Source organism: Schistocerca nitens, chromosome 8 (assembly GCF_023898315.1).
Source record: "Schistocerca nitens isolate TAMUIC-IGC-003100 chromosome 8, iqSchNite1.1, whole genome shotgun sequence".
NCBI classification, from domain to species: Eukaryota; Metazoa; Arthropoda; class Insecta; order Orthoptera; family Acrididae; genus Schistocerca; species Schistocerca nitens.
The window spans coordinates 302,497,284-302,519,556 of NC_064621.1; the positions used below are offsets into that span (position 1 = coordinate 302,497,284).

A 22,273-nucleotide genomic window follows, 5' to 3' on the forward strand; every position below is an offset into this window, starting at 1 on the left:
AATGGATCGCTCCATTTGGTTTCCGACGTACGCGTACCATACTATCAGCGTGTACCAATACCAATCCAGACCATCTTTCTTGATGCTTTGAGCGTCAAATATCTGTGAATTGCCTCGAATGACTTCTGTTGCAACAAAACATCATGTGCTACTTTTTATATTCCTCCGTTAATACGATGTTTGAAAGGTGCCAAGGTTCTGTAAACTGGAGATCCCTGCAAAATTTATCTACAAGCACTACTTGGGATGTCATTTGTATTCATTAGATGCACTGACATCTGCCAATGAAATATATAAATTTGGTATTTCCTCACAAAGTATTCACAGGCGTAAGTAGTTATTTCTCAACTCTTTCAGTCACCATCTGCTTCCCCGGTCTCATTTCCTAAAATAGCATGAATATTTCTGCGAATTGCTGCTATATCGTGACTGAAATTACCGTTTCATCTCTGATTAGCAAAGCAAATAAGTAATGATAGATAACGAATGAACAGATGACGATCTCCGTCAAGCCCAGACGAATTGCAAGCAGAGCTCACAAACATTAGTGACCTGGGATCACCGATGCACTACTATATTCCTTATTCCATACTCTTACAAGTCCGCAATGATCATAAAGTAATGGCAGGAGGACTATAACGAATATTTTGTTGACCAATCATGTCATAAATATGTTCGATGGGGAAATGTCAGGCGAACGTTGCTGTTTTCACCGAAGTTAATAAACCAGGTGCAATCCGTTCAGTGAATTACACATTCCAGCATAAGTTGCCATCATTACCAATTTTCTTACTTACCTTTGCTTACTCTCGACCAAACTACATTTTATATCCTATCTACTTCGACCATTATCAGTTATTTTGCTCTCCAAATAGCAAAACAAATTTGCTACTTTAAGTGTGTCATTTCCTAATCTAATTCCCTCAGCAACACCTGATTTAATTCGACTACATTCCATTATCCTCGTTTTGCTTTTGTTGATGTTTATTTTATATCCTCCTTTCAAGACACTGTCCATTCCGTTCAACTGCTCTTCCAGTTCCTTTGCTGTCTCTGACACAATTACAGTGTCATAGGCATACCTCAAAGTTTTTATTTCTTTTCCACAGATTTTAATTCCTACTCCAAATTTTTCTTTTATTTCCTTTACTGGTTGCTCAATATAAAGACTGAATAACATCGGGGATCTGCTACAACCCTGTCTCACTTCCTTCTCACTGCTTCCCTTTCGTAGTTCTCGATTCTTATAACTGCAACTTTGTTTCTGTACAAATCGTAAATAGCCTTTCGCTCCCTGTATTTTACCCCTGCCACCTTCAGAATTTTAAAGAGAGTATTTCAATCAACAATGTAAAAGGCTTTCTCGAAGTCTACAAACACTAGAAACTTAGGTTTGCCTTTTCTTAAGATACCTTCTAAGATAAATTGTAGGGCCAGTATTGCCTCGCGTGTTCCAACATTTCTACGGAATCCAACTAATCTTCCCCGAGCTCGTATTCTACCAGTTTTTCCATTCATCTGTAAAGAATTCGTGTCAGTATTTTGCAGCTGTGACTTATTAAGCTGATAGTTTGGTAATTTTCACAACTGCCAACATCTGCATACTATGGGATTGTAATTATTATATTCTTCTTGAAGTTCAAAATGGTTCAAATGGCTCGGAGCACTATGGGACTTAGCTTCTGAGGTCATCAGTCCCGTAGAACTTACAACTACTTAAACCTAACTAGCCTAAGGACATCACACACACCCATGCCCGAGGCAGGATTCGAACCTGCGACCGTAGCGGTCGCGCGGTTCCAGACTGTAGCGCCTAGAACCGCTCGGCCATCCCGGCCTGCTGTTCTTGAAGTCTGGGCGTATTTCTCCTGCCTCATACATATTGATTACCAGATGGTAGAGCTTTGTTGTGGCTGGCTCTCCCAAGGCTATCAGTAGTTTTAGTTTTTGTCTACTCTCGGGGCCTTGTTTCGACTCAGGTCTTTCAGTGTTCCGTCAAATTCTTCATGCATTATCCTATCTCCGATTGCATCTTCATCTATATTCTCTTCCATTTTCATAATATTGCCCTCAAGTACATCGCCCTTGTATAGACGCTCTATATGCTTCTTCCACCTTTCTGCTTTCCCCTCTTTGCTTACAACTGGTTTTCCATCTGAGCCCTTGATATTTATACAGGTGGTTCTGTTTTCTCCAAAGGTCTCTTTAATTTTCCTGTAGACAGCATCTATCTTACCCCTAGTGATATATGCCTCTACAGCCATACATTTGTCCTCTAGCCATCCCTGCTTAGCCATTTCGCACTTCCTGTCGATCTCATTTTCGAGACGTTTGTATTCATTTCCGCCTGCTTCATTTACTGCATTTTTATATTTTCTCCTTTCATCAATGAAATACAATATCTCTTCTGTTACCCAAGGATTTCTACTAGCTCTCGTCTTTTTACCTACTTGATGCTCTGCAGCCTTCACTATTTTATTTCTCAAAGCTACCCATTGTTGTTCTACTGTATTTCTTTTCCCCGTTCTTGTTAATCGTTCCCTAATTCTCTCTCTGAAATTCTCTACAACCTCTGGTTCTTTCAGTTTATGCAGGTCCCATCTCCTTAAATTCCTAACTTTTTACAGTTTCTTCAGCTTTAATCTACTTCGTAATCGTATTAAATCAAAATATAAGGTACCACACGGATTAAAAAAGTGTTGTAAACAGGGAGAGTTTTTTTATTACAAATTATGAATGTAGGAGTACACACTGTATCACAGCCTATTTATCTGAAGTATTGCTCGGGAATAGTTTTCGTCCTGAAGATCTCCTCCAAAACAGCGAAGGATGCCTTTGGCGTCCTTTTTCGGTCTGGGTCGTCGAAGTCCACATGGTGAATTCCATACCTAATCCTGGAAACATAAGAAATTAGTATTAATATGTTATAAAATATTATCGTGCAGCATTGAAAATCTGTGATACATTCGAAACTACAATGCTTGCAGACATTGTTCTTTATATTTGCTTATTTACTTTAGTTGACAGCTGCAAAGAGATATGAGTAGTCATGAGCGCATTCGGGCATTAGTTGACATTAAAATACCCCAATTGCTATTTGGGTAGGTGCTTTCAGTATATGTGAAACAAGTTACCGAATCTATACAGCATCACAAATCCCCAGACAAATATAGCACTAGGTGTTTTCACAGGGTTTGCATTGGTGGGGTTGCAAAGAATGCTGCAACTCCCTGCCTGGCCACTTCGACATGAAATGAAATGAATATTACCATAATAAGCATTATTAGTGCTGTACATCATAAACGACATCCATTTAATAACGCAGGCCACCGATGGAAAAACTTTTTTGCTGAAAATACCTTTTTCTGCTGTTTCTTAGCTTCTAAATCCAAATACGATACATAAAAAACTGTATCACCCACCATTTATTCAGATTTTACAGTTAAATTTATTAAATTAAGCGATGTTTTAAAGAATTTAATAGCTTTAATATAGTTAAAATAATTTAAAAAGGAGGTGTAATGAATGTAGATGACGTTAGTTCAAATGGTTCAAATGGCTCTGAGCACTATGGGACTTAACATCTGTGGTCATCAGTACCCTAGAACTTAGAACTACTTAAACCTAACTAACCTAAGGACATCACACACATCCATGCCCGAGGCAGGATTCGAACCTGCGACCGTAGCAGTCGCGCGGTTCCGGACTGCGCGCCTAGAACCGCTAGACCACCGCGGCCGGCTAGATGACGTTAGTAGCACAGCTGAAAAACATTTGCTGGCAAAAAAGGTCGATTATATTTTTGTGTTAACAGATGGTGTTTTGTTTACTGTCAACCTAACTTCACTTTCACATTTCCTGTATATGTGCTCAGTACAATTTCTAATCATGGTTGTAAAAATTCTGCCGACAGTTTTTGTTTACTTGTGGTGAATTTGTGATTAAAAAACACCAAAGAAACATTACAGACTTTGTGAAGAAGGTTTATCTATCATACTTTGGATCTAAACTTGGTGATCAAGATAAATCTTGGGCGCCTCACAAGGTATATTACGTGTGTGTTGAAGATCTGAGAAAATGGTCCAAAAAGGAGAAAAAGGCCCCTAGATTTGCTGTTCCTATGATATGGACGGAGCCAAGAAATCATTACGATGATTGCTACTTTTGCAGTGTTGATATTACTGGTCATAATTCGAAAAACAAGAAGGTAATAAGTTACCCTAACCTTCCATCCGCCATCCGACCAGTAGGGCATGGTGTAGATTTGCCGGTTCCTGAACCACCAGATAATTTAAATTCTATTCCAACAGAAGTATTTTCTGATGTAAAGTGTGATTTAGATGAAGCAGATGATGATTAATTCCATTGTAATACAGAAAGTCTAGAGCTCAAATTGTTTACTCAGACCGAGGTTAACGATTTGGTTAGGAATCTGGGCTTAACGAAAGAAAAAGCTGAATTTCTTGGCTCTAGGTTATAAGAAAAGAACTTATTGGTAGTTGTAACCAGCATAAACATGTATGGAAACAGAGAGCAGCAGTTTTCCAAGTTTTTTGAACAAGAAGGTGATTTAGTGTACTGCTCAGACATTCCCGGTCTGATGAATGTGTTTGGTATTGGATACAAAAAGGAAGACTGGAGGCTGTTTATTGATTCATCCAAAACTAGTTTAAAGGCTGTTTTATTACACAATGGTAACATGTATGCATCTATACCTGTTGGACATTCTGTTGATATGGAAGAAAGCTATGAAAACCTAGAAAGAGGGCTAAATAAAATAGGCTATTCTGCTCATGGCTGGATGATCTGTGGCGATCTAAAAGTTACATGCATGCCCCTTGGTCAGCAAGGTGGCTTTACCAAATTTACTTGTTTCTTCTGTGAATGGGACAGTAGGGCCAGGGATCATCGCTGGTCCAAAGTAACTGGCCTGTGAGGGAGTTTAAAACCTGGTGAGAAGAACATTCTACGCAAAGACGTTATTGATCCTAAAAACCTACTCCTACCATCTCTATGTATAGATCTAGACTTAATGAAACAGTTTGTAAAGGCTTTGCCTAAAGATGGACAATGGTTTAACTATATCTGCCAAAGGTTTCCGCTCCTTTTAGAAGCTATACTAAGAGAAGGCGTCTTTGTCGGACCTGACATTAGAAAATTGATGTTTGATGTTAACTTTGTATCCACAATGACCTCAAAAGAGAAAGAAGCATGGTTATCATTCAAGGGAGTCGTTACAAAGTTCTTAGGACATGAAAAGACCCAGAATATCTTTCTATTGCAGCTACAATGTTAAAGAAGATTAAAACTTTAGGATGTTTAAGGAGCCTGAAAGTTCACTTTTTGAACAGTCACCTTGATTACTTCCCGGACAATATGGGAAATATTAGTGAGGAACAAGGAGAGCGTTTACACCAGAACATTAAAGTGATGGAAAAACGCTACCAAGGCCTCTGGAACACCAACATGGTGGGGGACTACTGTTAGTCACTTCACCGGGAAGTTCAGCAAGCGACTCATTGCAGAAAACGTTACACAAGAATCTTCAATGAAAAAAGAGAGAGAAAATACACTACTGGCCAATAAAATTGCTACACCAAGAAGAAATGCAGATGATAAACGGGTATTCATTGGACAAATATATTATACTAGAACTGACATGTGATTACATTTTCACGCAATTTGGGTGCATAGATACTGAAAAATCAGTACCCAGAACAATCACCTCTGGCCGTAATAACGGTCTTCATACGCCTGGGCATTGAGTCAAACAGAGCTTGGATGGCGTGTACAGGTACAGCTGCCCATGCAGCTTCAACACGATACCACAGTTCATCAAGAGAAGTGACTGGCATATTGTGACGAGCCAGTTGCTCGGCCACCACTGACGAGACGTTTTAAATTGGTGAGAGATCTGGAGAATTTGCTGGCCAGGGCAGCAGTCGAACATTTTCTGTATCCAGAAAGGCCCGTACAGGACCTACAACATGCGGTCGTGCATTATCCTGCTGAAATGTAGGGTTTCGCAGGGATCGAATGAAGGGTAGAGCCACGGGTCGTAACACGTCTGAAATGTAACGTCCACTGTTCAAAGTTCCGTCAATGCGAATAAGAGGTGACCGAGACGTGCAACCAATGGCACCCAAACCATCACGCCGGGTGATACGCCAGTATGGCGATGACGAATATACGCTTCCAATGTGCGTTCACCGCTATGTCGCCAAACACGGATGTGACCATCATGATGCTGTAAACAGAACCTGGATTCATCCGAAAAAATGAAGTTTTGCCATTCGTGCACCCCGGTTCGTCGTTGAGTACACCATCGCAGGCGCTCCTGTCTGTGCTGCAGCGTCAAGGGTAACCGCAGCCATGGTCTCCGAGCTGATTGTCCATGCTACTGCAAACGTCTTCGAACTGTTCGTGTAGATGGTTTTTGTCTTGCAAACGTCCCCATCTGTTGACTCAGGGATCGAGACGTGGCTGCACGATCCGTTACAGCCATGCGGATAAGATGCCTGTCATCTCGACTGCTAGTGATACGAGGCCGTTGGGATCCAGCACGGCGTTCCGTATTACCCTCCTGAACCCACCGATTCCATATTCTGCTAACAGTCATTGGATCTCGACCAACGCGAGCAGCAATGTCGCGATACGATAAACCGCAATCGCGATAGGCTACAATCCGACCTTTATCAATGTCGGAAACGTGATGGTACGCATTTCTCCTCCTTACACGAGGCATCACAACAACGTTTCACCAGGCAACGCCGGTCAACTGCTGTTTGTGTATGAGAAATCTGTTGAAAACTTTCCTCATGTCAGCACATTGTAGGTGTCGCCACCGGCGCCAACCTTGTGTGAATGCTCTGAAAAGCTAATCATTTGCATATCACAGCATCTTCTTCCTGTCGGTTAAATTTGGCGTTTGTAGTCCATCATCTTCGTGATGTAGCAATTTTGATGGCCAGTAGTGTACAAACCAATTCCAGCTGACAAGTGAAACCTCTATTGATACATGTCATTGTTTTAAGTAGCTTACTGTAAGCACAAACCATGCTTATGTTGTAGCAAAGTGTTCCATTAAAAGTTTTTCAAACAAATTTCTCGTTGGCCTATGTAATTAAACAAACACTTTCACTGACTGCAGCGCCTGACTTAACGAACTAAAGCTTTGCTGTTAGTTGGAACCCTTGTGAAGAGTGTTACTCACTTGTTCGATTAGTATTTACGTAAACATAAGAGTGTAACGTGTAGGTTACGATGTAGTCTCCGGTCGAAGGAAGTACTTTTGAAGAACGGCGCTCTCTGACCTGATTTTTACTTTCGGGAGGTACACAATCTTGTAAATATTATCCTGAATGTAGAAAAAATACGGCAGTAGTTGCATTAATCATTCGATATTTTGTGCGTGGGTTGAAAAGTTTAAAGGTGGCAGCCAAAACGCCACCTAGGAGCACCAATCGGTGCGTCTGGTGCTAGCACGGACCTCGGCGTTGCACGCTCGTGTTCATTCAGTTATCCAAAGAAACCGACGACTAACAGTTCCAAAAGCTGCTGAAACTGTCAAGTAAGCCTTTGCACAGCTCATTTCATCATGCACAAGAAAGTAAACCATTGTAAAATTTGTTCAAGGTGGGGTACCAGAGAGCTTGCCTTCCGCCATAAAAGAGAGAGGTTTCCCATTTGGACCGGGATTGAAAATCGTTTCGGTTGCGAAGATGCTACAATTCGAGACAGGATTTTAATCTGTGATGAAACTTAGATACCTCATTCTGAGCCGGTGTCCAACGTCAACGCATGCAGTGGAAACAAACTGAATCGCATGCCCGTGGGAAAATAAAAACGCAACCATCGGTTAGTACCACCTTTTGCAGTCCATACGCTCCGATTTTCTGTGAGTTTCGGGTGGGCATTAGCGCATACTAAACGCACGTGACAAAGAATATAGTTAAGGTCGCACTGAAGAGGAAATGTCCGGGATGGTCGAGGGAAGCCATGGTTCTTCTATAAGACAACGCTCGACTTCAAGCGACACAAGTGACGCTGGAAACTATTTGCAGTGTGGGTTGGAGGCTCCTACCACAACCTCCTCCCATCCCTGCTGTTGTCCTTTTAGATATTTATCTGTTTGGTTCAATAAAATAACCTTTGCATAGCGCCAAGTTCAATGGCAATGAAGAAGCAAAGAAAAATGTACAAAAACTATCATCGAGAGCGTTGTGCAAAATTCTTGGCAGAGGCGATAAGAAAACTCGTAAGAATATGGGGCAAATGCATAAAAGGTGGTATTGATTGCATAGAGCACTAACAAAAAATTGTATTGCTTTGATAAACTATTTTTTCTGTATAGTTATATGTCTGTTTAATTACTGAATGACCCTTGTATTATTAAAGGGTAAAAAAAATGGCTTTGAGCACTATGGGACTTAACATTTAAAGGGTCATTCAGTAATGAAACACACATATATTAAAGGTAGCTGTAAATTAATAGACACTATAATTATGTGATCATAAACGCAGAAAGGTACATCTTTCAACGGTGATTTTCCCGTATCATGAGATAAATTTTAGTTGTTACAGTCATTAACGTTGCCTCTGTGCCCGAAAATATGCAATACCGTTTCTCTTTGTGAAGCAAAGGTTTTCGTTAAGTCGCACTGCAAATTACTCTCTCAGGAATCAGGTAACCTATTTCGCTTTTTCTTTGTGCTACATCTGTTCAAATGGTTCAAACGGCTCTGAGCACTATGGGACTTAACGTCTGAGGTCATCAGTCCCCTAGAACTTAGAACTACTTAAACCTAACTAACCTAAGGACATCACACACATCCATGCCCGAGGCATGATTCGAACCTGCGACCGTAGCAGCAGCGCGGTTCCGGACTGAAGCGCCTAGAACCGCTCGGCCACAACGGCCGGCTGCTACATCTGTGTGAATCAAGATTCTTCATCTGCGTAGCGCTACTTGCAAACTGTTAGTCCTACAGAAAAAACGAACAGTACCTCTTAATTTAATAGAGTAGAATTTTATACTGGGATACATCTGTCTGGAGACCACGGTTTTCGAGTTATCACACCTTCAAACACCTTTTTCTTTAATAACTCGCAAACGTATCACAGTGCCAAATTTAACAAAATTAAATTTACTACAAAAAAGGTTCCATTCACTTTTTCTGTAGGACTAATAGTTTGCACGTAGCGAGTAAGAGAACATGAAATTCTTGCTCGTAGTACTTGAAGGCATTGTGGGTTGCATAATATCCATAGCTGAATCCCCCTGTACATCCATTAACATTTGAACTGCTAAGAAACATCCATTTAAAAAAAAAAAAAAAAAAAAAAAAAAGATATCATATCCGTCTCTGTATATTTACTGTATCCAACCTACTTGATAAATTATGATGTACTGCATATTTAATTTGTTTTGTATACACTAAAATTTCTACATTCTACTCTTCTTTTTACAGTGTCACTTAATCCTTGTAGCTGCAAGGATGTTCCATAACGACAATCTTTCTCAGTTCTCATTATTGTTGTTTCCCTGATGGTGGAAGGTTCTCCACTACGATGACTCCTAGCAGTGACCAAGGTACGTCCAATCGTCTATGATGCCATATTATCAGAGGAGCGATATTTGGGAAGGCTCCTTCCTTGTACTCCAGTATGTCACAGTAAATCGCAACAAACTCGCACAATCACCAAGGAATACCAATTAATGCAATTCATCCACATCCTACTATAAAACAGGCAGTTCTTTGTCACCCTGAACAAAAAACCGATGGAGAATCCATAAGCGCGGTTCTCCTCAAGGTGGTGTGTTGGCACCGCTGCTGTGCAATATCTACACCAATGATCAACCTGTCGGAACAGACACAAGATCTTTCATTTATGTCGACGACAAAGCGGTTGTAACCCAAGGAAAAACGTTCGAGGAAGTAGAAACGATATTACAGCGACAGAGGTTGGGAAGAAGAAAAAGGAGAATTACTCCAGGCACCCCAGGTTTGGAAGTGAAGCACCATGTCCTAGGCTGAAGTCGAGAAAGAGCTTTCTACCAGACGTAGAAGACTTTGAAATTACTGCCAGCTGGAGCGACCCTGTGCAAATGAAACTTCAAGCGTTGGGGCTACATTACTGGAGCTGCAACCTGTGAATGTGGAAAATTTCAAGATGGTGAAACACCTCTTGGTCTGCCCGAATTTTCCTCAAGCCTGCACACTGGAGGAACTGGTTCCAGAAAATGTTCCAACAATCACATCTGCCGAATTTTGGGCCTCAGAATCAATTTGACATGTATAAGGTCTTATGTATACATTGCAGATATTGTATTGTATTGTACTGAATTATTTTGAATTTTAAAATAACTGTACTGTACTGTCCTGGATACGAAAATCATAATGTCCTCAATGCCACAAAATAACGTCCACTTCTGTACTTAGCCTTTTCACTCAATTATTTTCTTGCAGCATCAAAATTTTTAGTTTTTTTCTCTTCATTTCTGCCAATTTTCAATTTTACTTCGCTCACTTTTCATCACCTGCTGGACATTCTTGAAATTTAACGGATTGATGCTAATGGATATCTTCTGTTGAACGAAGCTTTCTTCACCGCAGGTAGTCTGCTCTCTTTACATCTTTGCTGGACCATCGTATAAGATGTGGTAACCTAGACTTATGTCATGTACAATATTTTGCACAATTTCGATATTTAGGTTATTGGCGTTTTCGTTTCTGGTACTTGTCATTACCTTTGCCTCTGCTTTGCGTAACTTTAATACTGATACATGCTGAACAGCCTGTCAGTTTTAATTAACATTTCTTGTAATCCATCTTTAATACCAGTCAATAGGTCTGCGTACCTCAGATTTGGTATTCGTTTCCGTAAATCTGTAATCTATACGTTTCCTTTCACGTGCAACATGACCACTGGAGCGAACGCGTCAAAGAATAATTGTGATAAACTACGGCTTTCAGTGCTTTTAACAATCATTTCACTTCATACAAATGTAGATACTCTGACTTCATGTTACGCTGAAACTTAGTTATGTCTACAAACCTGTCGTGTAGTTACTCATGCAATCATTTATCTTCAATTATTCAGTACTGTATCCCTCAATTTCCTCTCTTTATCATTTGTATGAGTTTCCGACAGATTTGTTTGGCATTTTTGTGTATTACATTTACGTTAGTGGCCGGCCGGAGTGGCCGTGCGGTTATAGGCGCTACAGTCTGGAACCGCGTGACCGCTACGGTCGCAGGTTCGAATCCTGCCTCGGGCATGGATGTGTGTGATGTCCTTAGGTTAGTTAGGTTTAAGTAGTTCTAAGTTCTAGGGGACTGATGACCACAGTAGTTAAGTCCCATAGTGCTCAGAGCCATTTGAACCATTTTACGTTAGTGTGTTCATAAACGTCATAAACTCGAAGCTTTCTTGTCCATACACTGAATATTTTTATTTGTGTCTTTATTTCCCTCTTCACTGTTTCTCACTCCCTCTTTAATTTTCTTAGTTCAGCCTTAATTACCTTGGACAGGTTCAAAATAAATCCATATTTTCTTCTTTTTATACAATCTCGCTTCCTAGTATGGTTCTCCCCTTTAAAGTTCTTAAAAAACAGATGAAAGTTTCATGGATTAGGTACTGAACGAAGTTCAGTAACATTGTAGAATCATAATGTAATGTAAGTGTACATTTTTCATGTTTTTACATATTTCTGAGAATGTGTTTTTCTCTTTTTGAGAAGTGCTGTTAGTAGCAGATACCTACGGAAAAATTTAAGAACTCAGTGTCCTCTTGCCTTGGTCTCACATCACCTGTATCCCACGGTAAATCCATTTCTCAGTGACAAATTCTTAGTAAGTTTAAAATCTTCACATAGCCATTCAGGTTTATGCTTTCTATGGCTTCCCTGAATCACCATGCTGGAATGCAGGTCTACAAGCAGAATCGCTTCCTCCTTCATCTATGCCCATAAGAGTTTGTGTTCCATTTATAACGACTCACTGTCGACACAATGTTACGTTCTGTAATATAATTGACACAAAAAAGATTACGGAAGGATCCTTTACACAGTGTGCGCCGGTTTTATTAAATTCTGGTCATTTTAGTGGTTCTTCTGTATCACCATCGACCAGTTTTGAGAAATGTTTCATTTCTCATGAGTATTTTGCAAGTGTAGCAAATTTTACAATCTTTAGTGCAATTGATTGTGTGGCTATTCCTTTAATTCACCTCCAGACAACATGGGACAGTCGTATTACGTGACAAAATATAGAACTATAATTGTGTTACTATTCTCATTTCTATGCAACAGTTGTACATCATCAGCCAATAACACATGCCAGTGAAACTGAAATCCTTACCGTTTCTTGTAGACAGTGCAGGAGGAAGTAACACGCGGTAGACGAGAAGTAACCGCTTAGCAAGGACTCGTGTCTACTGAGGCTGGTGAAGAATTACTTACGTAAATCCGGTGCCCCACTCGAAGTTATCCATCAGACTCCAGGCCACATAGCCGATGACATCGACGCCGTCCTCGTTCATTGCTTTCACCATCTCAGAAAGGTAGGCCTGTCGAAATTTTTCATATGTTTATTACATGTGCCGAATAGCACGATGAAAGTCAGAAGGCCTTTGCCTACATCTAATGGAATATTTATAACAACAGACATTTATATGGCATAATAATTATACCCAGATCTTACACTGAACATAATATTATTAATATTAACGATGGTAAATGAATATATGCAATTGTATTTGTTTCGGGATTACAGTCTCGTTGAATTTCTTAAATGATGTTATGTGCGCCATCGACCGTACAATTTATTATTATTTTGCACAGCTTAAATTTAGACCTAAAGTCATTTTCAACTAGTTAAGGTGATGAAACAAAGCATTTCTCAACATTAATAGGTGAGTAAAAAGGATGGGAACCATGGATATAGAAAAGATGCATGCAATTTGAATTCAAAAATAGGGTAATAGTAATGGTGTAGTTTTGTGTGTTCAAGCCAGTTTTTGCTCAATTTTTATGTAAAAGATGTTGACGAACTACGCAACCGTCTTCTTCATATGCAGCAGCTGTGCTGCTATGCCTTCAAGCTGCTTGATTTATAACCAGACTGTTAACTAATGCTGCTGTCGCGCCGCTATTTATAACTGCGTTCGCCTTCCGGCGCCAGATATGTTATTTGTTTTGCAAAGTGCCCACTGTTACTCCATGAAACACACAGTCTCTAGATGTTTTCTAGCTCTGCTCTATGGGATAGCTAGCGACTGAGTGCGCTGCCCAAATGTGTTGAAATCTCTACGTCCTGGATTATTAAGTTTTCCTGCGTCTTTATTCTCATAGACTCCTTAATTATGCTGTCCCAGAAACTCCTATTTCATTCCATGATTATACTGGAGGTACTGCTCGGCGACAGCTGATTCGCTTGGTTATTGTAGTCAGCTGTGTAACTGATGATCCTTGCGCATCTCTTCTACTACACTGGATGCCTGCAATTTAGTAGCGTTTGTTGTTACTGTCTTCCCGACAGGTCTCGTGATTGTATTTATAGCCAGTTTAACATTATTTATTTCATTTATTAACGATTTAATTCCTAATTAATTTTTTTCTTGTTTCATCTGGATCCCTGCCAAAAGCTCGAAAATTATTTACCCATTATTCTAATATGCTACCGAGGATCGAAGTTTTCATTTGCAACCCACTTGGTCAATTGTTATAGTGTTTGTTTCATAGTGAAGTAACGTTTTTGGAGTACACCTTTTTCGCCTTTTATAGTTAAAAAGTAGTAAAGTAATGATCAATACGAAGATTTATTTGAACACCACAGTGCTTACTAGGTACGGGCCAGTTGGAGGTTATTTGCCGTTTCCTTCCTCCTACGTCTAAACTGACTTACCCACCCAGTTACAGGGCGACATGCAGTTTAACGTGGATTCCGAACCACATGCAACTTTCATGTGGAAAGAAGTGATAAGGTACAGATAAAAATTCTAAGATTGATCGGGGATCCAAACCGTGACCTTTTGACTTTAGTCTGGCACTTTATCACTGAGCTATCGAGCCAGACTTGTTTAAAAGTAGCCATAAATGTTTATATATCCATATGTAATGTGTGAGAATACACGTTGCATATTTGTTCAAATACAATAGGAGTTTGTACAGTGATTGGATTTTACGCTATTTTACCTTGTGTTTTTTGAAACTATCAAATTTCATGCAGGGTTATAATTTGTTGTTCTGAGTATGCCGTGGTTTCTCGCGTATCATTTGAATTCCCACCGTGCGAATCAAATATCACATCCTTGTCTGTATGCCTCTCGACGCCATATCGAACTGTGCGTCGTATCGAGAAATCTCTGGTTCATTCGAACACGAGGATCGTTTGGCCAGACCTTAGTGTTCGAAGTCCAAGCAGCTAGTACACATAACAACGCAGCCGGAAGCATCTGAAAAAGACTACTAGGTCGGTCATCGAGTTGTAGGTCATAAAAATGGAGCCAACAAGTCACATGGGGACACGTAAGCACATCATTAATCAGTCACGCTGAGTAAATAAGAGATATCTTATCTGATAACAGTAGTTGCCAAACGCAGACTAAAGTGTGATTTTCGCATAGACGCAACAGCATATCTTTCTTAACGGAAGATTCGAGTAGCACCAAGCAGTCACTTTCTTTGGTGACTCAAGAGTCCTGCTGCGATGCTCGGAGAGCTCCTCTCGTTTACTGCCGTATGTGTTAAGAGAGATCTTCTGACACTAGCGAGCCGAGGTAGCAGAATCTGTCCACTGCATTTGACAAGGAGCCATCCAATCTTATCAAGGCATATCCGTGTATCCTTGCGGTACAATCACAGTGTTCATTAAATGTACGGACATATAGAAGAATTTGCATGAGGTAGCAAATTTATCCATAAACCTTTCAGTGTCGTCATGAGTAGGTTACAAAAAAATTTCATCGTCAGAGAACAAAAGGTTGCTTTCAAGTAAGTCCTCACGATAGTGCTTTGAATGTGAGTATCGAGACGTAAAATTCCCCGTCAACTCTCGTATGTAGATGGATGTCCAGGTCTGTTTCGCCGAAAGTCACTTTGGGAAGTAGCGAGAAGAAAATACCAAATCAGCACACAGCTCTGAGGAACTCCTCTTTACACAGCAAATGGATCAGATGTGCTTCCCCCATATACCACAGCACCATTCGTATCGTCGTGAAAAGCCCCGATATCTTCAATACTTTTGGAGAACATCCTATCTTTACTAGTAATGTTTACTGTTGTGAACAATGGTGTCTTCAGATCGTGGCATATTTCTTGAATTTGTCGGAGTGCGAAGATCATATCAGTAGTACATTGCTAAGCTCGAAACCCACATTGAATCACAGGGTACAGGCGCTCGGCAAGCTTCTCCAATCTGCCCAGCACCACACGAGTAAACATATCACACATCGACACATATTATAAAAACGTATATACTTATATTCTCCGCCTCCACATAAATCTGTGGACCAATTTGGACCAGGCTTGGTACTCACATCACTTACCGTCTGGAGAGAATCGCTGCGTGGGTAGAAACCTATCAAAGGGGTGGGGTGTTGATGGAAAAGGAGCATAGCACACTACGCAAATACCCCGACTTTATTCATCGAGTATTTGAGAATGAGAGCACTTACCGACTTGCATCAAACTTTACACATAATATCAAAGCTTTACGAAACTTTTTTTTACTGACAACGCTCAAAAATGACGAAAAAAGTTTATCGCTTACTACATTTTCGCTGTTCATGCAGTCAAACTTCAACATCAGGCATGATGTTTTAATTTATTCCTTCATTAATACCGACTGTATTCACAACACATTTTGCAGACAATATTGACATATATCCTTCAATGTACCAGGAAAATTATATCATTGTACCATACGCAGTTCAGGAGATATGAAGTCATAAACACTAAGATGCTTGAAAAACTGCCGCATTAAGCATGATGTTTAAATTTATTACTTCTTTACCACTAAATGTATTCGTGACACATTTTGCAGATAGTACCCATATACATCGCTCTTGTATCTACAAAAATACATCACTGTACAACACATGGTCCAAGAAATACGACGTCAAATACTGAGGTGAGTGAAAACCCGAGGCATCATGCATGATGTTTTAATTTATTATTTGTTTACTGCTAACTCTGTTGATAACGCACTTCGCAGATAGTAGCCACATATTTCACAAGATATACATGCAAAATTATATGATTATACGACACATAATGAGATACGAAGTCGTAAACATTGAGCTGCCTGCCAAAGAAATGCAATACGAAATTCTCTAGAGATACAGGTGAAATATGCGTACATATACGTGTAAAATATGTGAAGTACACATGAAACGTGCGTAAGTGGCCAAAGCGTCACATTAAAAGGTTCTCGTAAGCTCCTGGGATGATTTCAAGCCAATTTGACACACATATTACTTAACTGACTTTCTGGGGAAAAAAAATACTGTGGGGTGAGAAACAACAATCTCCTATTGGCATGGGTGTGATTACGTGTAAAGATAAGAGGGAAGGAGGGGATATACAGAGAGGGGGAATTACGAGATGGACACACATATGGGCGAGGAGAAGATGGGCAGAGAGAGGGGAGAGGAAGAGATGGACCGAGAGAATGGTGAGGAGGATATAGACAGTGAGAGGAGGAGGAGGAAATAGGCAGGAAAAAGGTAGAGGAGGAGAGACAGAGAAAAGAGGTGATGGACAAAGAGAGAGGGGGAAGAAGAGACAGGAATGAGGAGGAGATAGAGGCGAAGGAGAGATGGACAAAGCGGGCGGAGGAGCAGAGAGACAGAGAGAGGGTCAGGTGGTGATTGGGGGTGAGGAGGTACTCAGAGAGCAGGGGGTGAACCAGATGGAAGGGGGAAAGAGGAGATGGACTAATAATAAATACATACCCGGGCAATGTCAGGTACTCAGATAATAATATGGACAATAAAATTACTGACTGGATTAACTGTGATGTATTCGACTGGTGATCTGTCAGCACGAGACTGAGGGGTAGATAATTTGATAAACATAATGGGAGTCATATAGAGGGAGGTGCTCACCGTGTAGTAGTCTATGCGGCCCTGGTCCTCCATCTCGCCAGAATCGGGCCACCCATTCTCCAGCACGAAGATAGGGTAGCCGGGATACTGCTGGTTCACCCAGTTGAGAGTCTTGCGGAAGCCCCACGGAATGTTCTGAAAGCATATTTTAAGCCTTTTCTCAGTGTCTTATTTCATTCTTAGTTTGTGTGCATTAGAAAGTCATAAGTGGTTAGCTGTTTTACAGTGATGATGAAGTAACACTTGAGGTTAAGTCTACGAACTGTGGGTTTCATAAACTCAATTTGCTAAATGAATTGGCGATATATTATCGGTAGAATAATAATGATATCAGTCTGGCTGTGCCTGATTCTCTGTTTCTTCCTGCTCTACTCTCAGGCTGGTTCTTACCCCACGAGACATCTTCCTCTCATCCGACCGTGGTGTCGTCGGACATTTTGTTATACTACAGTTTCTTTCCGGCGGAATTTTTTGCATGATTTTTATTGTCATAGGTGAAAAGTTTACAGACAAAGAACACTTATGGTGACTTTTAAGGTAATTCATATATATTCTTCAAAGACAAGTTGAATTTGAGGTGGCCTTTGCATCATTATAAGAAGCACTAACAAAAAACACCGGACTATCAGTGTAAATATCCGATACACAGGGAACATTTTTGAACTGAAAAACTATTGAAAGATAGAGAAGGTCGCTGGCTACAGCCCACATCGTGTTAAAACAGAATGTCGAGTTCGCAGTAGACAAAGTAACTACCAAGCACATGTTGCAAACAAGAGAAATGATTCAATTTAAAAATTCCCTTTGGCGGAACTACAGGGAAAGAAGATGGCAGTTGTTAACTAGCCATGATAGTCTTACAGAGTTGTAAAGAATGGTATAGGCAGTAGCGCTTAACAGCGGAGCAACAACTCGTAAGCTTCGACCCCAGGCCTCAAACCCTGGTGTCTGTCGGTATTGTACACTAATATTACAATGAGGTGACTTGTTACTTTATGCAGACTTGGGAGCTTTCTTAGCTGGCTCACAACATGGAGGTTTATAATTAAAGACTGGGTAGCCATAAAGTGCACTGAAAGTGACTCCAGTTCACGTATAGGACAAGTAATTCACTGTGTCCCGTCTCCGCTTATGAGCACGCTAGGCGAGGCCTGCATTCTGTAAAAACAGCATTGTGCAAGACGCTAGGGGGAATCCTTTTTAGGGAGATAAAAATTAGAAAATCAGGTGCAGCCCTCAGAAATTGTGGCCGTGGGAGAGACCATTGTCTGCGCCCATGCCAACAAGGGAATGTTCCTTTAAGTCCAGATAACGGGGATTTTGATTGGCTCACAGTAATTATTTCGGTCGAGGGTGCTCTTTCCCGTGTGTGTTTACGTGCAAGCCTTTTGGTTGGCTATGGTTAAAAACCTGTCTTGTTGTGGAAGAGAGTTTCTGCCTTCCTTCCTGTGCTGGTTAACCATGACAAAATCTGTGAGAGTGGGAATATATTAAATTTATTTATAAAATTGTTATTGGCAGAACTCGTAGGATCTATTGCATTTGGCTGGGAAGATTCCTATGCTGGCAGATCCAGCCAAATTTTGAAAAATAAAATCAAAGGATACTTGTTGCTATGAGACCGATGGGCACACTTGCTCCAGGGGCGACGTCGAGCATGCACTTCGCTTTAGGCAGCCACAGGAAGAGGGAGGGAGAGAGAGAGAGAGAGGGAGAGAGAGAGAGAGAGAGAGAGAGATATGTCTTCATCTTGGAACAGAATGCGGAGTTCAAGCTGGACTTAGGAACCATCTTGCACACCCTCGCCATACAGGAGCGGTAAGCAAGGATCGTCGATGCAGTCACCAGGCTGAGGGGTAAGCGTGGCTAGTTAAATTATATCAGAGTTCATTCACTCAATTTTGGCATTTGCAATCAGCTAGTTGCTACTATTATCCACTTTGGCGATTCTTTTGGTGCTCATGCTTGTTTTTCTAGGGTCCTTTCTATAAATCACTAGCCATTTTCGCAGCCATTGACCATACCTGCAGTGTAGTTCCACGTTGTGCTTTCATGTTCCCATTCACCTGTGCCATGGCTATATTATATAATTACAACGTTTGGTACCCTTATTAAATATTTATATGTTCAATTCAGTGGGTAATTCGTAGTTTGAAGTTTTATGGTAACAAACAAAATTGCTATAGTGGTCCCCAGTTTCCTTTGTAGTTAGATGAACCCCGTCATTAATATATCTGCAGCTCAGCCGACACCTCATGGAATGAATGAGAAACAAAATGAGCAGCGAATGAGGTGGGGTGCAGTGTCTCCGGCTGTTTTATGACGTGGGTAGCGTGCTTTCATGGCTAGTAACACAGTTCGTATTGACAGTCCTGCAGGGAGGATACATCTACCTAAACATCTATCTACCACTGTTACCTCTTTAAGGGCACGGAGGGGGGGGGGGGGTGAGAAATTTACCAGAGCCAACGAGAGGGGAACGTAGAAAATGTGGGCCACGGCCAAAATTTGAGTGGGAAGCAGCTTTTCCTAACCTAACCACGACCTCCATACCGGTACTTTTAGTAAAAGTGATTTATGGTTATAAAAAAATTATCGGACATCACTGTGTGATAATCCTAGAGTTCCATAATCCTTTAGAATCTGTGATCGGAATTAAGGTGAATTGGTTAACAACGTATTCTTTCTTTGTCCGATCTGGATATGACGGTCGACTTGGCCCATCCCAAGTAATCGTGAATGGCTCTGTAAAATTGTATGAGCCACAATAATCTGATAAAGAACTTGTGATTAGTTTACTGTGTCAAAATATTGGGAATTTAAAAGACGATTTGTCTTCGATAAGTATAGGGTAATGAAATACACCACGACAAAGAAGTATATATTTGCAGTTTGTCACAAAGGACAACAATAAGCTCGCACAACTATATAAATTTGCCCACAAAAGGACATCATTTGCCCTATTCATACTTACTCAAGATTATAATAAGAGAATTTATATGTAGACTACCATACTATCTATTCCTTTCTCATTTTTGTGTAAATATGGTATACATCTTTTCCCATTCTAATGTAAGATGTACATACGAACCATTTGGACTTCTTTTTAGTTCCTACTTACATATACACGAAAGTTTCTAAAGGTGCGTTTGTCATACAACTAAATATAAACCACATCATTTTAATGTTATTCGTCTTAATGGATGACACTTAACGGCATTCAAATACATTTCTTTAATATTCTGTTTCTGTACAATCGCTGCATCTGTTTTATTGATGGTATTTAATTATTATGATCGATTTCTAATTTTTAGAATTTGATCTCAGACGTTCTTGTAGCAGTCCAACTCAAGCGAAACAATGAAGTACAATGTGGCTGTATCAGCCCATGATAGTTTTGCGGGAAATAACTAAATATTTTTGAGATTTCTTGGAAATTGGCTCTACGTGCACTTACTACTAGTCATTATTGAAACGTGTTCTGGATTTATTGAAAGTGATATTGCATTAGTACATCCATTGCCAGACAGGGCAGGATGCAAGCTCGTTTTGTCCAGATTTGTTTTCTGAGCAAAAGGAGGAAGCTGCCCTGCCCTGCACCTAGCTTCATGTTTCCTTAAAGCGTGTGTGTCACATGCGATGGCCATAGAAATAAGAACCAGAATAATAAATATAATAGACAGTTGCAGACCTACCCTAAACCACAAGGCGGCAGATACAGGGTAATCCGTGAACGCGCCTAGGGTGACTCCCGCGTCATAGTCCATGGAAGGGTTGCTACCAGACTGCCCGTCCGATGCTGGGAAGCTGGTGTAGTGGTTTACCCCGACGAAGTCAGCAGTGCCTGCAGCAAACAAGACAGCCCTCTGAGCACGACCTCACCATCTATCACACAATGTAAAGGGACAACAGTAGCGGTATGAGTTCAAACCGTATCACCAAGGATTAATCTGCTTTCACGTTATATGGTACAGTATTTTATTAATACTTTTGCTTTATGATTGTAGTACTGTTATTTGTTTAACGTGTATTACAAAGTGCTTGTGTTGCCTGTTTCAAGATGCCGGTGAAATACGGGGACAGTGAACAGCTAAACGTCGTGTTGCATCACAAGATGCAAACCATAGCTGATCGACAGCAGTCAGTCGTAAGAAGCAATTGAAGCGGCAGCAAATCTCCTGCTGCAAACTGTATTTTGTTTCGTTTTGAGACTTGCGTTGTGCAGTCGTTTATTTTACGAAGTCTGCTCTTGGCCCGTTAATAGATAACGGGCCAAGTTCAAGTACAAAGTACACGTGTTTTACTGAATATCGATCAAAATATTTATTACTGTCATTTCATTCTCATGCATGAAAAAATGACAAGCTTATTTTACAGTGATTAATTTAGGAATAATACTTGCTTGAATATTCTGACTAAAAGTTAATTTAATGGAAAGTCTTCAAAAATGTTACATGCATCTCTGGTCCAAAAATATTACGAAGACTTAAATTAATTGTAACATAGTCTTATCAGAGGAAAAGACATTATCACCATTCTAATCTAATGAAAAGTATGTATAGGGTGTGCAGAATAAAAGTAGCGAGGAGAATATTTCATGCGCCTTAAGGTAGCTAACCCAATTTTCGTCATCACCGGGATGCGGACGGTGTAAGTTGGGTTGCCTACCTTAAGGTACATGAAATATTCACTGGGCCAATTTCCTTTATTTTGCGCACCGTGTATTACGGACGGATAAAAACTACTCTGATGAAATATTAGATGAAAAAATTTTATTTCTAGTGAAGTTATTCAAAATGGTTCAAATGGCTCTGAGCACTATGGGACTCAACTGCTGTGGTCATTAGTCCCCTAGAACTCAGAACTACTTAAACCTAACTAACCTAAGGACATCACACACACCCATGCCCTAGGCAGGATTCGAACCTGCGACCGTAGCAGCAGCGCGGCTCCGGACTTGAGCGCCTAGAACCGCACGGCCACCGCGGCCGGCCATTCAAAATGGAGATTGACGTTTGATTGATAGTCTGTCTTGAAGGTCTAGTTTAAACATTAGTGGTGGTTGTTAAGACAAGGGCGATTAACAGTAATAACAGTGAGATTACGACCATTACTGAAAATTTTATTAATAAGTTTCTTCCTTTCTACGATTTTACCTACA

General features: G+C 40.5%; 1 protein-coding gene across 1 annotated transcript in view; it reads right to left on the minus strand.

Annotated features, from left to right (window-relative positions):
• Positions 1-2,713: 2,713 nt before the first annotated feature.
• The window catches only part of LOC126198779 (myrosinase 1-like), a 91,552-nt gene continuing 71,992 nt past the window's right edge, over positions 2,714-22,273 (minus strand). The window contains exons 8-11 of the mRNA XM_049935344.1: positions 20,808-20,956; positions 17,113-17,247; positions 12,467-12,573; positions 2,714-2,894 (exon numbers count right to left, since the gene is read on the minus strand). Coding sequence (XP_049791301.1) covers positions 2,768-2,894; positions 12,467-12,573; positions 17,113-17,247; positions 20,808-20,956 — 518 coding nt within the window. The 3' untranslated portion in view covers positions 2,714-2,767. The remainder of the gene's footprint in view (positions 2,895-12,466; positions 12,574-17,112; positions 17,248-20,807; positions 20,957-22,273) is intronic.